The sequence below is a fragment of the Carassius carassius genome, chromosome 39 (genome assembly GCF_963082965.1).
Source record: "Carassius carassius chromosome 39, fCarCar2.1, whole genome shotgun sequence".
Taxonomy (NCBI): domain Eukaryota; kingdom Metazoa; phylum Chordata; class Actinopteri; order Cypriniformes; family Cyprinidae; genus Carassius; species Carassius carassius.
The window spans coordinates 28358376-28379176 of NC_081793.1; the positions used below are offsets into that span (position 1 = coordinate 28358376).

Below are 20801 nucleotides of genomic sequence, written 5' to 3' on the forward strand. Positions count from 1 at the left end.
CAGTATAATAAATATATAGTGCACAAGGCAAATAAACTGCTTTAAAATACTTTTTTGGAGCTTGACGGCATATATACTTTCAGTGAATGGAAAGATAGTCATAGTAAACAATTGTTTTAATGAGTTCTAAACCACCAGATGTTCTCTTGACAGATGCACCTGCTGATTTTTAATGTAATGACCAGTTCTGCTTTAATCACACTCTAGAGGACCAAACATGCGCTGCCCATGGTGTAAACCTGTTGTGTCATACTGTTCTTCACCTTTATGAGCTCGCTGATGTGTGAGATGTTTGATGACGTCAGTTTGACCCCCGTATGCTCTAAACTCACTCTCTCCGTGTTTTTATTCCTAAATCTGTCTGTCGAAGCCCAAGGGACGATTCCTTCCGCCCCAGTCCCCATCACTTATTCATGGAAACAGTCCACAATGAACATTCGAATAGGGAAAATGTATCATAAATGTTTATTCCAGTTCATGAATGTGTATTTACATATTATTTATAGATAATATATAATATAGATAATATGTATATATTAGATAATATATATTATTCATAGATATTTTTCCTGCATTCTATATAAATGGTTTAATTTACATAAAATTTTCCAAAAGGGTACAGAATATAACTTTTAAAAATCATTAATTATTAAAATCTGAACAGTAATAGTGCCATATGAAATTTATTTAATTGAGATACTCTTATAGTTTTTATTAACATTTTCAATTTCTTTTTATTTTTATGTTTTCTACATTCATTATAATGTTAGGTTTAGTATTTTTGTTTCCCGCCCCCCTTAAATATGTCTATTTTTTCCCATTATTTATTATTTCTGTTTTAGTTTTAAATCGATTTTGACCATCAAGAAATTATGCTTTTTTTCTTGTTAATTTTTTTCATTTTAATTTATTTAAGTTATTTTGATTTAATTTACTTTTATTCAACTTTAATAACCCAGTTTAATACAAATGTATTATTCAAAACACGGGTAATCATATGAATGCATAATACATAAGTTTAAACTTTTTAAATAAAAAAGATATTTTAAAATGTAATCAAATACAATTTGAAAAATTTATTTTTATTTCAAAGGCTTATTCACAGTAAATGCAAAACAAATTACATTCAAAATGTCCATTTGACCAGACCAAAATATTCAAGTTAAATGAAAACCAGATTTACTCACTCAAGCAATCCTGTTTACAGTGAATATTCATGCTTAGTTCATTCATGCATTTTTTATTGAACGCTGAATGTAAATGCATGGGAATAAAATAAGACATAAACTCACTTGGAGGAGTCGATGAAGTAAATCACAAGGGCTCCGATGCTCAGAGCAAAGACAAGCACCACCTGAAACACACAAGACAACAAAACATGTCTGTTACTTTAGATCAAACAGTGACATGCTGTCGATTAGCACTGTTTATAAAAGCAAACACTTCTTCAAACGCTCGGCTTGTGTTTGTGTGTGTGTGTGTGTGTGTGCGTGTAATTCCAGATGAACTGGGACGTCTTTCTCATTAGTCAGAACATCCTGCTGGCAGAAACCCATTTTAATTGAAAGATCCTGATGAGATTTGGGCAGGAATTGAATGGTGTCAAGTGGACATCAAGCCACTGAGGACAGGGGGAAGAAACACTGAAAAACCATCAGATCTCACATCCAGCTTTAAAGGAACTGTTCGGAGCAAAGGAACATTCTGTCGTCTTTCACTCATGTTCTTCCAAAGCTTTGTTTCGTGGAACACAAAAAGAGACGTTTAGTATAATGTTCATGCTGCTCAATCCCCAAAAGAGACATAAAACACCATAACAGTATCATAAAAAATCTTCTGAAGCCACATTATAGCTTTGTCTTGCTAGTGAATAAAGTATGTTTTCATAATAATTAAATATATATAATTCTATTCAAATGTTTAGGGTTAGTAAAAAATGTTTTTTAAGAAATTAAGACTATATTGATTAAGGATACATTATATTGATCCAAAGTGACTTTTATAATGTTACAAAAGATTTATATTTCAAATAAATGCTGTTTTTGATCAAATGCAGCCTTGATGAGTAGAAAATATAATTGTAAAATCATATTGACCCAAATGTTTTTAAATGGTACATTTAATAATAATAATAATATATGTATATATTTATTTATTATCATTATTAATTATTTTCTTACTATTATAATTTGTGTAATTGTATTTAATAGACTCATTTTGTACTTATCATTATTCTTTAAATTCATATTATAAAAAGTAATGTAAAATATCTATATAGAGTTATTTCAATATAATTTTGAATTAATATTGAATATTTGAATTAATTTTTATTTACAGATATTTTTAACTTACATTTTAATTTCAGTTAAAGATAATAATAGTAAATTAGTTGTGTTTTTTTTTTTTTTATCAGTATCATATTTTAGCTTTAATAATTTAAGTACATAAAGGTCAATGAAATGAAAATGACAATTATAATTATAGAATAATCTACAATATTTATTTTGTACTTTATTATTTAATTCTCCTTATTAATTAAGCTGTGTAAATGCAAAACCGGCTTGATATTGCATCTCAGATCTTTATGAAGAAAGTCATGATGGTGAATTAATAATGATGATTTTCATTATCTCTTGAGAATTAAACCCAAGGTGTGTGTGGATGTGGAGGAAACGAGGTCTTCCTCTCGCTGTGAGTCTCTCATGCATTTTGAATGAGCATCTACAGTAGATGATTTTCCATGAGGGGAAATGCTATTGTCTGTAAACCGTTGAATCACTCACACTGAGAAAACACCTGCATGTATTTTTAATGGCCTCTCACACACAGGAGTCCAAGTCAAAACATGCTGTTAAACGGCTGGTTTTAGGAGGCCGAACGCAGACCCAGAGACACTCGGAGTCTGATTCATGCTCTCTCATCCTTTGACACATCTGTTTCCATGGTAATGGACCACTTTGGCACCTGTGACCAGCAGAGGGAGCAGCTGATGCTCACAAAAAACACAACAAACCCACAGGTTCAGTGAGAGTTCATCAGAACAGCCTCATCCACTGATACACACAAACCTGACATCATTTGACATTTTTATGTAAAAAAAATTTTTTTTTTAATTATTAAAAATTACATTTGAATATTGACCTATTAAATAATTAAAATCTGATACATTTATATTATTAGTAACTGTAGTTATATTGAAAGTATCAAATATATTTGTATCAGCTCAGAATACAGCTCAAGTTAACATTTCATACATATAATGTATATACATTGCATCGCTGCAATTTTTTTGTTTATTTTAGTTTTTTTAATATTTATTAATATATATTACGTAATATATTATATTTTAATGTTATTTAAACTGTAGCACTTTAGTTTTCATTAATTTAGTACATCAGGTTCAACTAAATGCAAATTAAAAAATGAAATAAAATACGTTTTAGGTTTTTTTATAGGCTATTTTATTTTATTAAAAAAAAAAAAAAAAGCTTTTTATGGTTATAGTTTTAGTTAGCACTTGTGCAAATGAGAAAATGTCCAATCATTTAAAATTAAATATTAACTACCCTTTTAAATAGTTAAAATTTTATACAACATAGTAATGTTAATGCTAAAAAATAATTTATAAAAATTTAAATAAGGAATATATAATAATCTAGTATTTATAATATATATATAACTGAACATTAAAAAAACAATTACATATGTAGAGTGAGTTGTGTGTCTAACATGAGATCTAATCTGCCGTCTGAAAGTGAAACTCGGTCTGATTTCTAATCGCTGACTGACTGACAGCAGAAGAGGAGAGAAGCGTTTACTACAGCTGCAGGGGTCAGAGGTCACACGCATTTCATTACCCGTCTGCGCCGGCGCTTTAGAAAACTGACTCCAGACGGCATAAGGTCAAATGATAGAAACACGAGCTTACACAATGACAACAGATCTTCTTAAAGGGGACTTATGCTATTTCATGCTTTCTGAGTTATTAATACTGTTAAAGAGTTGGATTCTCTCAAACATGGCCAAAGTTTCCAAAAACAAGGTGGACGCATGACAAAGTATTTCTGTGCCATATACACTCCTCCCGGATTCATGTAAGTTTCAGAAAGTGTTTTTCAAGTATGACAGATGTTTTATAAACAAGGTCATGAGTGCATCAAGTTTCTGTTTTGTTGGCAATCTGTTCTTAAGAGCTTGTGACTCTTTAGCTCCGCCCACTACACGCCTCAAGCAGCTCGACTGTTTTTAGATTCTAAATAATTTCACTAGATTTCATTTTTATATATTTATATAATATTTTTTATAATTTATATATATTCATATAAACAAACATATAGGCAATTATCAATATTATTTAAAATTAAATATATATTAAATATTGACAATCCAATAAAAAATGTATAAATATTAAAATAAATTCAAATTCAAAACCTTAATGTTATTACACACATTCAAATAAAACACTGTAAAAACTTATATCAAATAAATCAAAAAAGTTCAAGCATAGTAATAAAAATAGCAAATCACCCCAAAAAATTTTTTTATATATATATATTATATTTTTTTATATAATTTTCACAATATAATTTATTACAATTAGTATTTAAAAAAAAAAATATATATATATATATATATATATATATATATATATATATATATATAATTATTAAATATTAACATTAATATTCATGCTCTGATCCAGACTGTGAAAACTGATAGCAAATCAATCAATAAAAATACAAAAAAACACTCAGAGCACTAAACAAAACAACAAACGAACAAATGTGTTTGGTCACACATTTCCCAGAGCAGCTCTCAGCCACAGAAGCTGTACACTGGAGCAGGCTGTGTCCTGTATATAAGAGCTGTAAAGGTGCCCGACGCTCCATTCTGTCAGAAATGTCACCGCATTTAATGGCTTGAATACAACAGATACAGAGAGAGAACTTCCTTCACCTGTCAACAGACACGAGAGAGAGAGAGAGAGACAGAGAGAGAGAGAGAGACAGAGACAGAGAGAGAGACAGAGAGAGAGACAGAGAGAGAGAGAGTATTTACAGCAGCTAGTGAATTATTGAAAGCGCTCTTCATCCTCCTCATCCTCGCAGCGCTCTGTAAATGAGAGGCTGTAGTAAAGCGAGGGAAATGTCACAGATCTTCTGTTCAAGTGCTTTGTGAAGGATGGAGAGCGTTAGTCACCGTTACGCTGTAAATGATAAATGACAGTCAAAAGCAGAGAACTCACAGCGTGATCTCATTAGTGTTCACAGGTAATCAGATGTATTCTAGAAAACAAACACAAATATGAGTTTGGATAAACTCTGATATATATATAATACGAATAGATGGACACGTTTCTAAAGTGTAGCTACATGCTTATGTAGAATTCATACAATTTTTGTGAAACCTGTTTAGGCAATTGTTTAAAATAAACTAATAAAATAAACTATTAAAATATAATATAATACAAATAAAATAATACAAATAAATCAAAATTAAACATAGTAAATTAAACTTTAAAAATGAACTTACATTTAAATGAAAATAAGTTTTATTAATTAAAATTAAATATAATAAAATGTTTAAATAATACAAATTTAATATAACAAATAAAAATAAAAAAGATTGAATGAATGAATGAATGAATGAATGAGAACAGCAACCTGCACATTTGCATTACCAGAGCAGTGAAAAACATAAATAAAAAAACTAAACTAAAATAATAGAAAGCTAATATTGGCTGATGATCGATCCCGATATTTAATTCCCAGTTTCAGAGATATCATGAATATTTTGGTCTTTTAAGTTGAAAATATCTTAGTAAACTGCATTAAACTGCATGTCTGCATATTCAAACTTGCCACAATCAGTCACAATACAAAAAAGACACAAACTCACAGAGGTTTTCAACAAATGGAAAAGGCAGAATATTAATTTGTGTGTGAACTGCAGCTGTAACTCCCCGCTGGAGTGTAATCCAGGGCTGTGATGTAATGCTCTGATGATATTTTGTGTACGAGACTCAAATAAGAGGAATTTCATAACGAGGGTTTGGGATCGAGGCGCCTGTTCTGCTAAAAACTCTGAGGACAAAGAGGATTTTCAGTCTCATCTCAACGAGACCAGGTTATTTCATCTCTCTTTGCTCTCCAGCAGGTTCTGCTAACCTTTTTGACCCTCTAAGTCACTTACTTTAAACACTGACCGTACGACTTCATTTACACCTGCATGATGGAAATCAGTCACTTCAGTAAAACATACATTTACTTAGCTAACAATTCAAACCTGTTGCAACTTTTACATGAAATAATAAATAAACAAACAAGCAATCTAAACATTTGATGTAAATTATATATATATATAATATAAGGTTACAATTCAATTGTGAATTTTAATTAATTATAAATAAAACATAAAGCTGACAATTCAAATTTGCTACGAGTTTTAATTAATAAATAAAATAAAAATACAGCTAACAATTCAAACTGTAAATTTTACTTAATAAGTAAAATATTATATAAAATCAAATCAAATATAAATTAAAATACTTTTACTTAAAGCAGTCAATTTCAAAGTCAAAGTTTTAATGTTGTTGAAAGAAGTCTATTCTGCTCACCAAGGATGCATTTATTTGTTAAAAAATTAAAATTTGTCAAATATTATTCTAATGTAAAACATCTGTTCTCTATGTGAATCTGTGTTAAAGTGTAATTTATTTCTGTGATGCTCCGCTGTATTTTCAGCATCATTCCTCCAGTCGTCAGTGTCACATGATCTTCAGAAATCATGAAAATATGATGATTTACTGCTCAAGAAACATTTCTGATTATCATCAGTGTTGAAAATATTTTTGTGGAATCTGTGATACATTTTATTTTTCAGGATTCACAGATGAATAGAAAGCACAAAAGAACAGCGTTTATTTGAAATAGAAATCTTTTTTAACATTATAAATGTCTTCACTGTCACTTTTGATCAACTGAATGTGTCATCGATGAATAAAATGATTAATTTCTATGAACGATCAGACAGATCAATCGGCACTTACAGCTCTGTAGACTCTCTGCTTCTAGAAATACTTGCAATCATCAATGAATCTGGATCAAGGTCTGTCTAATATAGATCTCTGACCTGTGCAGGAGGCTGGAGAACACTTACAGTACAGTGTGTGTGTGTGTGTGTGTGTGTGTGTCTGCGCTCACAAAACAGGACAGTGAATTTGTCCCAGCTGAGACGTAACTGGAACGACCTGCATCTCTTTCTCATCAGTGTGTTTCTGACAGTGTCAATCTGATGAAAACACGCCCCATTTATTTTACATTTATGCTTTTTGCAGATGCTTTCATCCAAAGTGACTTCTATTGCATTCAAGATATGCTTCAAAAGTTGCCGTTTTGAATTAAAAATAAAACAAGTTATTACATTTTACAAAAAAACTACTCCTATTTTTTGCATGGCAGCATGACATTCCTGATGCTGTTTCCATGAACTAAAACTGGCAAAAGAGGTCATTTACATATAGGAAACTTAAAGGTACAGTAGAAAAAAAAATAAAAAGGTTTATTTATAAAAGTAAAAGGAAAGCAAAACTAAATTGGTGCAAGAGATGCTAGCTAATAGTCAACATTCATTAATGCATCTTATATTCGTTTTTTTTTTTTTAGGATATACAGTATGTATTCCTACCAGGACCTTTTTAACATTCAACAATGATGAGCCTTAGTTTACAGCAAAACTCAGACATCTACTTACATCCAGTGTTGGGAAGGTTACTTTGGAAATGTAATAGGTTACAGATTACAAGTTACCCTGTTTAAAATGTAATAGTAGTGTAACTTTTTCAATTACTTTATTAAAGTAATGTAACTAATTACTTTTGAGTACTTTTTGATTACTTTTCTAAATTTGTGAAAATCAAAGAATAATGAATAAAAGCATATACATCAACTTAAATACAGTTATCTATAAGCATGTGACGTATTCTGTGTAATGAACTCCTGAAACATTGGTGTTTTTTTGAAACTGCTGTCTCTGTATATGATGATAGTTTTCTCAAAATAAGTAAAATGCACATGAAGTGACACAGAGCAGTTCTAGAAATTGTGTTTATGTGCTCGTGTACTCCTATATTGAGGCGGCAGAGGTTGAAAACACTGCGAGCTTCAGTAGGCCTATGTGTAGTAAATGAAACCATGTCTTTGCCATTAATTTACAGGAGGGGCGGACTGGGAAAAAAATTCAGACTGGAAAATTCAAACTCATACAAACAAATTCATGGACAAAACTATTTTTTATCTATTTAAAATCTTTAATTTGGGGACATGCAAAATAATTAAAAGTTCTCTCCTGAACTGCACCTTCACTTCCATTTTTCTCTTCAGTTTCTTTATTTTGCCCTGTTATCCATCTCTCGTGACTTTAATACTCAAGATTGAACAAAACTATACTTTACAATACAATACTCTACAATACTACAATATCTTTATAGAAAAATCCTAATACTGTACACGAGTCATGTTTTCCTTACAAAAATTGACCATGCTTTTTTTAACCTATATACAATAACCTTGTTTTGTTTTGTTTTTTTGCAAATGGATTTGTATTTATTTTTAAATAACTCAATTTGTAAAATCATTTTAAATTTTTGGTTATCACAGTTAAACAATAGTAACCATTTTCTCTGGATTTATAGTTAAATATTAAAATCTTAATTTTCGTAAGGGTTGTGTTGTTGTCTGTCGTAGCTCCCCCTAAACCTGTAAAAAAAAAAATCTGATTGTTTTTCAGCTAAATTACTACTGTAACATTACAACTGATAATAATGATGTCCTTTATATAGTATTTTGAGTGATGACTGATGAGCAACGTGCTGCTGCTTGATTAATTAAATAAAAAAACAAAGACAAAAAAGCATCTTTACAGATGAAACTGACCTGAAACCCTGAACAGGAGTTCTGCTTCTCTGCTCCAGCAGTCCACTCTCATCCTCTCTCTCTCTGTCTCTCTCTCTCTCTCTCTCTCTCTCTCTCTCTCTTTCTCTCTCTTTCTCTCTCTCTCTCTCTCTCGCATTGATTACTCGGAGTCTGATCCAAACCGTTTGGCGGAGGCGCGGAGAGCGCGCGAGTCATGACTAACAATTCATGACTTATTAGAGATTTAATTATCAAATGGCGGATTCACAAATGATCGCTTTAGTACATTCAGCAGGCAATTATACAATAATGATATTAAATAGTGGGGCAAAACGGCTGCCAGGTCACCGGGAATTGTCCCGGTTCTCCCGGTGTCCAGTCCGCGCCTGATTTCCACAGACACGCAGAATGTGGAAGTCATATATTGCATTTTTGGGGCTTTATATTCACAGACACTAGTCCATGTCATGTTTTGATTCAAGTGTACTGACCTACTTTTGATTTACACATCCAAAATGTGGCATATTCCGTCCGCGTTAGGCATTCCGTTTTTATGACTGGATTCTATAAACCAGACTGTGTTTCCGCATCCCGGAAATTATTATGGCGGTATGTCTCAGAATAGTCAGTGCAATTTGGGAAAGAAATCAGTTAAATCTGTATGTGGATGCGTGTAAATATTCAAATATAATCCCCTTTGTAATCGTTAAAAATTTCATAAGTAACTGTAATTTAATTACTCATTTTCTCTTAGTAACTGTAACTAATTACAGTTACAATAATTTTGTAATTAAATTACGTAACGCCGTTACATGTAACTAGTTACTCCCCAACACTGCTTACATCATACAGGAATGGGGACAGAGTCTTGTAGGATCAGGTCAGGAACACACTGAATAAAGAGATGGCTAAAAAGACCTACGCTAAAAATCAGTTCACTTCCAACGACTCTACTTCAGTTTGGAGAGGACTGAGAGCCATCACTAACTACAAGACACCGTCCCCCTGCACAGAGGCGAATCAATGACTTGCTAATGACTTGAATTAGTTTTACTGTAGATTTGAAACCCCCCCACACCTGTTCTGTCCATCTCCCTACACAACTGTTTACACCTCCTGCAATCTCCCTCTCCACCCCTCCTGTTCTTCGAATCCGTGAGGATGATGTGCGCCAGGTCTTCAGGAAAATCAAAAGAAGAAAGGCACCAGGCCCAGATGGTGTTACACCAGCCTGTCTAAAAACCTGTGCTGACCAGCTGGCCCCCATCTTTTCACAGATCTTCGTGGATGATGCATTCAACATGGGACTGTGCTTCATCCTGCAACATCTGGACAAAACAGGGACTTATGTGAGGATCCTGTTTGTGGACTTAATTCGGCCTTCAACACCATCAACCCAACAGCACTCCAGACCAAACTGACCCAGCTCTCTGTTCCTAGCTCTATCTGTCAGTGGATCACCAGATAGTGAGACTGGGTGAAATTCATGTCAAACAGCTGCTCCACCAACACAGGTGCCCCTCAGGGCTATGTTCTCTCCCCGCTGCTCTTCTGTCTCTACACCAACGGCTGCATCTCTAAAGATCCTTCTGTCAAGCTCCTGAAGTTTACAGATGACACTACAGTCCTCGGCCAGAACGGAGATGAGTCTGTTTACAGACAAGAGGTTAGATGAACAAGAACTGTATACATCCAGAGTGAGGAAAAGGGCAAAGAAAATCACTCTGGATCCCCTTTTTCAACTTTTGCCATCTGGCTGGCGCTTCAGAGCCGCAAATACCTGGACAGTCAGACACAAGAACAGTTTCTTCCCCCAGGCAATCTACCTCATGAACAGTTAAATGTTGAAAGAAAGAAAGAAAGAAAGTAAGAAAAGTTCCCCACTTATGCAATAAAAATGTGCAATATCCTTATATTTATTTGCTAACCCTCCATCCTAGTACATCCCTGCATCTCACTTTATTCTATTCCATTATTATCTATCGCACAACTGTTCATACACTTTTTAAATGAAATATTTGTCTTTATATTTACAACCCGAATTCCGGAAAAGTTGGGACGTTTTTTAAATTTTAATAAAATGAAAACTAAAGGAATTTCAAATCACATGAGACAATATTTTATTCACAATAGAACATAGATAACGTAGCAAATGTTTAAACTGAGAAATTTTACACTTTTATCCACTTAATTAGCTCATTTAAAATTTAATGCCTGCTACAGGTCTCAAAAAAGTTGGCACGGGGGCAACAAATGGCTAAAAAAGCAAGCAGTTTTGAAAAGATTCAGCTGGGAGAACATCTAGTTAATTGATATCAGGTCTGTAACATGATTAACTATAAAAGCTTTGTCTTAGAGAAGCAGAGTCTCTCAGAAGTAAAGATGGGCAGAGGCTCTCCAATCTGTGAAAGACTGCGTAAAAAAATTGTGGAAAACTTGTTCCTCAACGTCAAATTGCAAAGGCTTTGCAAATCTCATCATCTACAGTGCATAACATCATCAAAAGATTCAGAGAAACTGGAGAAATCTCTGTGTGTAAGGGACAAGGCCGGAGACCTTTATTGGATGCCCGTGGTCTTCGGGCTCTCAGACGACACTGCATCACTCATCGGCATGATTGTGTCAATGACATTACTATGGGCCCAGGAATACTTTCAGAAACCACTGTCGGTAAACACAATCCGCCGTGCCATCAGCAGATGCCAACTAAAGCTCTATCATGCAAAAAGGAAGCCATATGTGAACATGGTCCAGAAGCGCCGTCGTGTCCTGTGGGCCAAGGCTCATTTAAAATGGACTATTTCAAAGTGGAATAGTGTTTTATGATCAGACGAGTCCAAATTTGACATTCTTGTTGGAAATCACGGACGCCGTGTCCTCCGGGCTAAAGAGGAGGGAGACCTTCCAGCATGTTATCAGCGTTCAGTTCAAAAGCCAGCATCTCTGATGGTGTGGGGGTGCATAAGTGCATACGGTATGGGCAGCTTGCATGTTTTGGAAGGCTCTGTGAATGCTGAAAGGTATATAAAGGTTTTAGAGCAACATATGCTTCCCTCCAAACAACGTCTCTTTCAGGGAAGGCCTTGTTTATTTCAGCAGGACAATGCAAAACCACATACTGCAGCTATAACAACAGCATGGCTTCGTCGTAGAAGAGTCCGGGTGCTATCCTGGCCTGCCTGCAGTCCAGATCTTTCACCTATAGAGAACATTTGGCGCATCATTAAACGAAAAATCGTCAAAGACGACCACGAACTCTTCAGCAGCTGGAAATCTATATAAGGCAAGAATGGGACCAAATTCCAACAGCAAAACTCCAGCAACTCATAGCCTCAATGCCCAGACGTCTTCAAACTGTTTTGAAAAGAAAAGGAGATGCTACACCATGGTAAACATGCCCCGTCCCAACTATTTTGAGACCTGTTGCAGAAATCAAAATTGAAATGAGCTCATTTTGTGCATAAAATTGTTAACTTTCTCAGTTTAAACATTTGCTATGTTATCTATGTTCTATTGTGAATAAAATATTGGCTCATGTGATTTGAAAGTCTTTTATTTTTTTATTTTATTAAAATTTAAAAAAAGTCCCAACTTTTCCGGAATTCGGGTTGTACTTTTTTATCGTATTTTTTGTCTGTGTGTTGTTGTTGTCTCTGTGCACTGGAAGCTTATGTCACTAAAACAAATTCATTGTATGAATGGCAATAGCACTTTTTACTGCATTATTTTGAGTAATGTTCATCTATAAAAACAGGCTTCATATTTTTTATTGTCAGAAATGTATATGTAGAAATTAAGATTAACACAAACTTATTTAAAATTATTATTATTATTATTATTATTATTATGGTTAATAAATTAGAATTTATATTTTGTATAAAGTCAATGAAACCCACTGTATTTTCAGGACCTTTTTTTTTTTTTGCATTAATTTTCTTGAAGATGTTTTCCTGATCTAAAGCTTACAACTAACTGATGTTAATGTTAATTCATAAATATAGGTTTTACATTTGTTTTATTGTTAGAAATGATTTAGTATATGTAGAAATTAACAAAAAACATTAATAAGCAAAAAATGTATTATATTATATTATAAATAATAATAAATAATAATAATAACACTTCAAAATAGGGTTTATTAATATTGGTAATTTTTATTATTATTATTATTATTTAAAAAAATGATAAATTATATTTTGCATAATATATTAGATTAGATTAGATTCCTTTATTGTCATTACACAGAGTACGATGAAATTAAGTAGCAATCCTTGTTATTCACACATAACATCAAAAAGAATTGGAACAGTATTAATTCAAAAGTGCAGGATCTAATAAAAATAAATATATACAACGATAGGCAATGTGATAAAATGATACAATATGATACAATGGCACAACAGCTGAGGTGAGGTTTTACACATCTGGATGTTGCACAACTGTAGAAGTGCAGTGGAAATGTATACGAGTAGTGCAAGAATCCAGTTAAAATATAAACCAGTAGTGCAATAGTGAAGCTGAAATCTAAAAAAACAAAAAACAAAACAGTAGTGCAGAAGTACAGTTGATATGCAATCCAACAAGGAACAGTTAAAATACTATTTGCATCTATGCAATGTTCAGTAGTATTGTGGTCAAGAAACACTGTGTAGATTGTTTGGCAGTGTTCAGTTCACAAATGGCTCTAGGGTAGAAACTCTTTCTGAGTCTGTTTATCTGTGATCATGTGATAGACCTGAAACGCCTACCAGAGGGCAGCCGGTCAAACAGCTGATGTCCAGGGTGGGATGGGTCTTTAAATATGCTGGCTGCTCTGCTCATTTGAATACAAATATTTAGCATATTTGCACCTATTTTTATTTTAAATAATACAAATATTTAGCATATTTAAATATATATATATATATTGCATATTTGGACCTATTTTTATTTTTAATAATACAAATATTTTGCATATTTAAATGTATATATATTGCATATTTGCACCTATTTTTATTTTTAATAATACAAATATTTTGCATATTTAAATATATATATTTTGCATATTTGCACCAATTTTTAGGAGCATTTTTTGCATTGCGGCATGTTTTCCTGCGGGTGTTTGCATGATGTGAATCTGACAGGTGAGGCAGATAAATCACGGGGTCAGACTCGTTCCCATCACTGACGTCTGAAGCCCAGCTCTGATTATAAACATGCTCTGTCAAAAACAGTTCAGTGGGTCAATAATTCCCAGGATTCACAATGAGTAGCTCATCAGCAGATGCAGAATTAAAGAGAACAAATGCAGAATCTGCATAATAACCTCAATTAAGATTAATCTATGGCTCTTCCTCTGTTTCCATCAGCTGAACGTGGCATTTATCACTATCTCTAAAATTTGTGTTTTCAGCTAATAAAGACACTGAAATGAACAATATCAATACATCCACAACATCTAAAACATGTACAAATTAAAACCATATTTGTTCATATTTTGCTTGTTATTTTGATGTAAAAATTTAACAGACTAATTAGGTCAACATACACAACACTAGACTTTATACATATCAACAGATATTCAGTGAACCCCTGATTACCTGTTCACAACAGAAGAGATTTGCATATAGGAATCTTAAAGGTACAGTATAAAAGTGCTTGGTTATAACGTCAAATTACATTACAAATGTTTTTGGTGCAATAAATGCCACTATTCAATAATGCATCTGGTATCATGAACAATTTGTATTATTATTTACAAGCATTTATTATTTTGGTAAATAATAATAATACTAATAATAAGTAAGGCTGTATTAAACTTGGTTAATTGTATTATTATTCTTATTCTTATTAAGCATGGCTAATACAACCTTATTTTACATTGTTACCAATAATAATACTAATAATAATTTTGAATAAGGCTGAATTATTCTTGTTTTTTTCTTTTTATTATTATTATTATTAATAATAATAATAATAATAATTTAAAATAAGGTTGTATTAATTTTGGTTAATTGTATTATTATTACTACTATTATTATTACTATTATTAATTATTATAATTTTAAATAAGGCTGAATTAATCTTGTTTTATTAATATTAATGTTAACATTAATATTAATCATGTTTAAATACTTTAAAATAATGTTACATTAATCTTGATTGACTGTATTATTGTTATTCTTATTATTATCATCATCATTATTATAATTTTTATTATTATTATTAAGCATGGCTAATACAGCCATGTTAAATTGTTACTAATAATAATAATAATAATAATTTAAAATAAGGTTGTATTAATCTTGGTTGATTGTATTATTATTTTAATTTTTATTATTATTATTATTAAAAATAAGGGTGTATTAATCGTAGTTAACTGTCATCATCATTATGATTATAATATGTTATCATAATATGTTGGGTAAAAAATGTTAGCCTGAATGCACAGTAAGTTGCATTGGATAAAACCGTCTGCTAAATGCATACATTTGAATGTTTAATGTAATTTTTTTTTTTTTATTAATTAAATTATTATTATGAATTATTAACTACATTATCATTATTATAAATAATAAAAACAATACAACCTGTTTTAAAGTCCTACATATCATATGTGTCTATATTTCTTGATGGCTTTATAAATGAAGCTCCACACACGACAGATGAACATCTCACAGCGTCTCTGAATCATCTCAGACCTTCAGGAGAATAATACATCAGCAAAGTCATTAAAGCAGTTTTCAAACGCAGCCGGACAGTGCATGAATTAATAAAAGCCTTCCTCAAAATATCCCTGGAGTACGGCTGTCACAGGAACAGGAAACGCATCATCGCTGCAGACCCTCAAGGACACTGTCACAGTTAATACAGCTTTAATGAAGAGCTCGGGTTACACCTGAGCGCAGTGGTCATGTGATCAGGTCATGCTCGTCAAATTAGACACATGTGTGACATGCTCAAAAACACTGACTCAACTACAGTAACTCATGCATCTCTGAATATATGAATGTGTGTTGAGCTGCAGGTTCATTCAAACCCCATAACAACCTGACACACACACACACACACACACACACTATAAATCACACACACACAGGTTAATTGCCGTCTCCATGGTTACAGACTGCATGTTCCTGCTAAACAACAATATAAGGAGCCGCAGCCGTAATCTGGACAGGAAATGACTCATGAATCAACTTGTGCATGCAAACACTCTCACACACGTGCATGCACACACACACACCCACGCAATCACGCATGCACACACCCACACACATTTTAAAAACGGGCATGCTAGGGGTGTGTGAGAGATGCATTATCCTGCTCATGGTATACGATACTCTATATAATACTATATGAAGTATTGCTACTGTATTATTTAACACTGAAAATAAGTATTTCAGAACTAAATACGGTAATATAAAATAATATTGTTTTATTTTTGTAAGGAATGCACAGATGCAATTGTAACATAAATATATGCACTAGTTTTAAAATGTAAACTAGTGCATATATTTATTTAAATCACAGCCTTTGCTATTTGATAATCACACGATGTCATATCGCAATTTTGGTATTATTTCAATTAATCACGTAGCCCTACATCATTGTATATTTATTACTACACGGTACCATTAAAACATTAAACTACCGGTATTTACTAATAAACAATAATAAAATAATAATTCAGCTTCTGTCATGATTTACTCACCCTGAAAATGAAAGTCAGGTTTGGGAAGATGTGACATGAGTATACAATGAAAAAATCTTACAACTAATCTTCTTTCCTCACGATATAACAAAGTGAACATGAAACTTGTGGAGACTCGATGCATGCGTCTGGACTCACCAGCACACGTCCTGTGAGCGTCTGAGCAGAGATCATGACCCCGGCCCAGTCCTTCACCGAGGTCATCCATCCCACCTCGGTGACCGCCGCCTCCGCCTCCCGCTGACCCACCACTTTAATCACACCGTCACTGAGGACCACTGGGTTACTGACCCGCTGCACGTCCTGCACACACACACACACACACATGAGTGAAAGACCAGTGAAACCCATCAAAAACTCACATTTCACCACAAAACCCAAAAAAATTAATACTAGTTAAATTAAGCTGATTTTAGAATTATTTTAATGCACACTGAGTAAGTTAAATAAGACTAAATAAGTTATTTTTACATTTTACCATAATGAAGAAATGCATGCACACATTATGGTTCTATTACCTGTAATGCATCAGATTTACTCAGTTTTTTTTTTTATTATGAGTATTAAATATAAAAATTATTAATATATTATAATTATTAATATGAGACTGTATTACAGTTCTATAATGAAAATTCTGATTTTAATATTATTTTAATCTCAACTGAAAAATTTTCGGCCTTAAGTTTAAATGACTGTATAAATTCAGTTTTCTTATTACCATCAAAAAATACTGTTATAAATAAATACATACGTACAATTATACATTTAATCATTCAGAAGTTTGTTTTTTTATTTATGTATAACAAATATGTATACTTTATGGTATACTATATATGGTATATGCTATTAGTTGTACTGCATTCTTTTTATTCTGATTTAAATAAAAAACAAATCATTATAATTACTGTAAAATGGTAAAAATTACAGTAATTACATTTCATATGAGAATTATGAATGTCAACTGAGAAATGTTCCTCAATTTCTAATTTCTGTGATAAAAATCCTTCAAAAGGGTGTTTAAAAAAAAAATTATTACTGTAATGCAAAAAATGGTAAGTATACATGATCATATTATTAGTTGTAATGGAATTAATTTATTCTGATTTAAATTAAAAGTGTTTTATTATGTTTAATGAGAATTATCACCATTGAAAATAATGAGAATAAAAAAAACAAAAATAAAAGTATAATGTCTGTATGCATTAAAGTAATGATAATTTGTGAGAAAACGTGATTAATTGTCATGAAAATTATGTCACAATAAAATACATAATGAGAACAAAAACAAAAAATTAAATAAAAATCAATACAATTACTGTCAGAGTGTTTAATAAAATGGACTATTTTAATAAAAAAAATTACATATTTTGTATTAAAGTGAATGAATAACCATAAAATATGACATTAAGTTTTGAAAATTTTATATATAAATGAGGAACAATAATAACAGGCAGGATTTGTTTTTTAATGAGAAATTGATCAGATAATAAACAATGTCTCTTGATGACAGATGGAAGAAAAACAAGATGAGACGTCATCATTAGTTATAAATAATCGAGGTAATAAATCTAGTGATCTCCATTGAATTGTTTTATATTTTACTACAATTTTTGAAATGTGTAATTGCTTGGAAAGCATTTGTAGAATAATATACTGGCCCACATATGTTATCCATCATGTGACGCGTGTGTACAGCAAACACACATGACCTTCACATGCTCCTGTGAGACAGCACACAAACACACTCGCAACGCTGAGGATCGAAAACAGGACGGCGGTGCTGGAGTCACGTGTCAGGCTTGAACACGCCAGCCAGAGAATACCACATATGTGAGATGCCCAACACGCCACACTGAAATACACACACACACACACACACACCCAAACGCTCAGGAAATACTGCAAGCACTTCACAACCATTAAAGGTGACTTATTATGCAAAAATAACTTTTATAAGGTGTTTGAACACAGTTGTGTCACCACAGTGTGTGAAAACAAGCAGCATATAATGGTAAAAATCCACTCACTCATTTTCTTATAATCTCAATAAATCATAAACAGTCTCTCCAAATGAGCGGTTCGTCATACTAGAGAAAGCCCCGCCCATTTGTGACACTTTCTGCCGTATTAGCATAGACCCCGCCCTGAGTGAGAAGCAACAGTCCGCCATTACTGTTTTCTTTCTGTAGCTGCCGGAGATACATTAATAGAGCCACAGAAGCATTAAAACTTTAGTGTTTCGGGAATAATCAACGAATATAAGAATCTCAATTAGACTGCTGAGGACATGGTGGTTAAATCTAATTTCCAAAGAAAAAGTCCCAGAAAAACACATAAGAAAAGTCCTTTATGTTTGTGTGAATCATTTTACACCGGACTGCCTCACAAACGAGGGTCAGTTCAGCACTGGAGTTGGGCAAAGATTGCTTCTGAAAGAGGGAGCGATACCAACACTTCATGCGTGAAAAGCCCCAGACAAAGTAAGCATCATGCATCATATTTTGTTTTTCAAAATCGCCTTTCTGAAGGAGCTTCTTGGAACTATATAAGGCATTTAGATTATAAACGCGCATTTACTTTATACAGTACAATCAGATTGCAAGAGATTGTCCTGTTTTGTTGCTGGCAGTTTGCCAGAATATAAGCTCTTGAAGCTCCGCCCTCTTCTGGAAAGGGAGGCGGGAGCACCAGCTCATTTGCATTTAAAGGGACAAACACAAAAACTCATACCCTAAAAGTGGCAATTTCAACAAGCTATAAATATTATCTTTGGAGTATTTTGAGTTAAAACTTCACATACACACACATCAGAGACTTACTTTACATCTTTTAAAAAGGGCCATTATGGATCACCATTAACACGTTGAATCAGCTGAATACCCAGTGTATATAGTTATAACTGATTTTAGTTTGCTTGCTTGGGATTTATCATGGATTCCCTGCATTAACGGCCAGAAAAGCAACATGTAGTAAAATTCAAACAGAATTTCTATTGTGATCTGCTCATAGCACATCATATTTCTTGTACAGCGTAGCACACTATAACCAATCACAGACGATTCTGTTGAGTTTATGAATGCGTCGGCCAATCAGACACCTTCAGATGAGTCATCGCTGAGTTCAGTGCAGATTCTCACATCATAAACATCAAAGTGCAAATATAGGCTACATATCGTGTGTAGGAGATTCATGTTCTTTGATAATGTAGGCTTAATGTTCGCTTTCTGTATAATATTTATTTGCTGTTCGAATAAACTGTGCCGGATGAAGTGGACAATCAACTACAAACAACTCAAACAAAAGACTAAGGTAAAAATGATTCTGCTCAGGTGTTTAAGTACATAATAGTTCGAACGAATTTTCCCTCAGAGTTGAATATTTAACATGAGCATTTTTTTAATCTTTGCATAATTCACAATTAAACTTGGTGCATGAATTATAAATGTAAATACATTTCATGTTGATTATACCACTTGACCTCATGCATTTACAGCGATTCATCACTGATGAACAACATGCAAAAGACCGTTTGGTACAGAAGACTTGAAGCATCACAAGCATGTTCAGGGTTGTTTGTGTGCGTGTCCGTGGATGAGTATCTGCAGGTCATCACCTGTCAGCACTGAGACCACAGCACATCCGTGAGAAACCACAGATGCCGCAGAACCACATTACACCAAACACATGTAACATGAACAACAGCACGTCAACAAACACAGATCAGTTCTGACTTCATCACGACTGTCATGTTTTATTATCGCAACACAAAACAGACGCATGATCAAATACATCAGTGTGTGATATCAGCATTTATTAATAATAATATTACATCAGAATAAAGCATTCTAACAACTAATATGGTTATAGATGCATTCGACAACACATATGTGTCCCTGGAGCACAAAAGCAGTCTTGAGTCTCTGGGGTGAATTTGTAGCAATAGCAAAAAATACATTGTATGGGACAAAAATATTGATTTTTCTTTTATGACAAAAATCATTAGGATATTAAGTAAAGATCATGTCCCATGAAGATAATTTGTGAATTTTCTACCATAAATATATTAAACTTACATTTTTGTTTAGTAATATGCATTGCTAAGAACTTCATCTTTTATTGAACTGGATCTAATGGACAGACCTTAGTTTTTAGAGAGTAAATATCCACCAAAACCAGGGTTCTTATTATTAACTAAA

General features: G+C 32.8%; 1 protein-coding gene across 5 annotated transcripts in view; it reads right to left on the reverse strand.

Moving 5' to 3' along the window:
• Window positions 1-20801, reverse strand: part of LOC132121731 (calcium-activated potassium channel subunit alpha-1a-like) — an 86768-nt gene that overhangs the window by 47711 nt on the left and 18256 nt on the right. For all 5 annotated transcript variants that reach the window (XM_059531458.1, XM_059531460.1, XM_059531459.1 and 2 more), the window contains exons 2-3: window positions 16744-16908; window positions 1293-1354 (exon numbers count right to left, since the gene is read on the reverse strand). In XM_059531458.1, the coding sequence (XP_059387441.1) occupies window positions 1293-1354; window positions 16744-16908 (227 nt within the window). The remainder of the gene's footprint in view (window positions 1-1292; window positions 1355-16743; window positions 16909-20801) is intronic.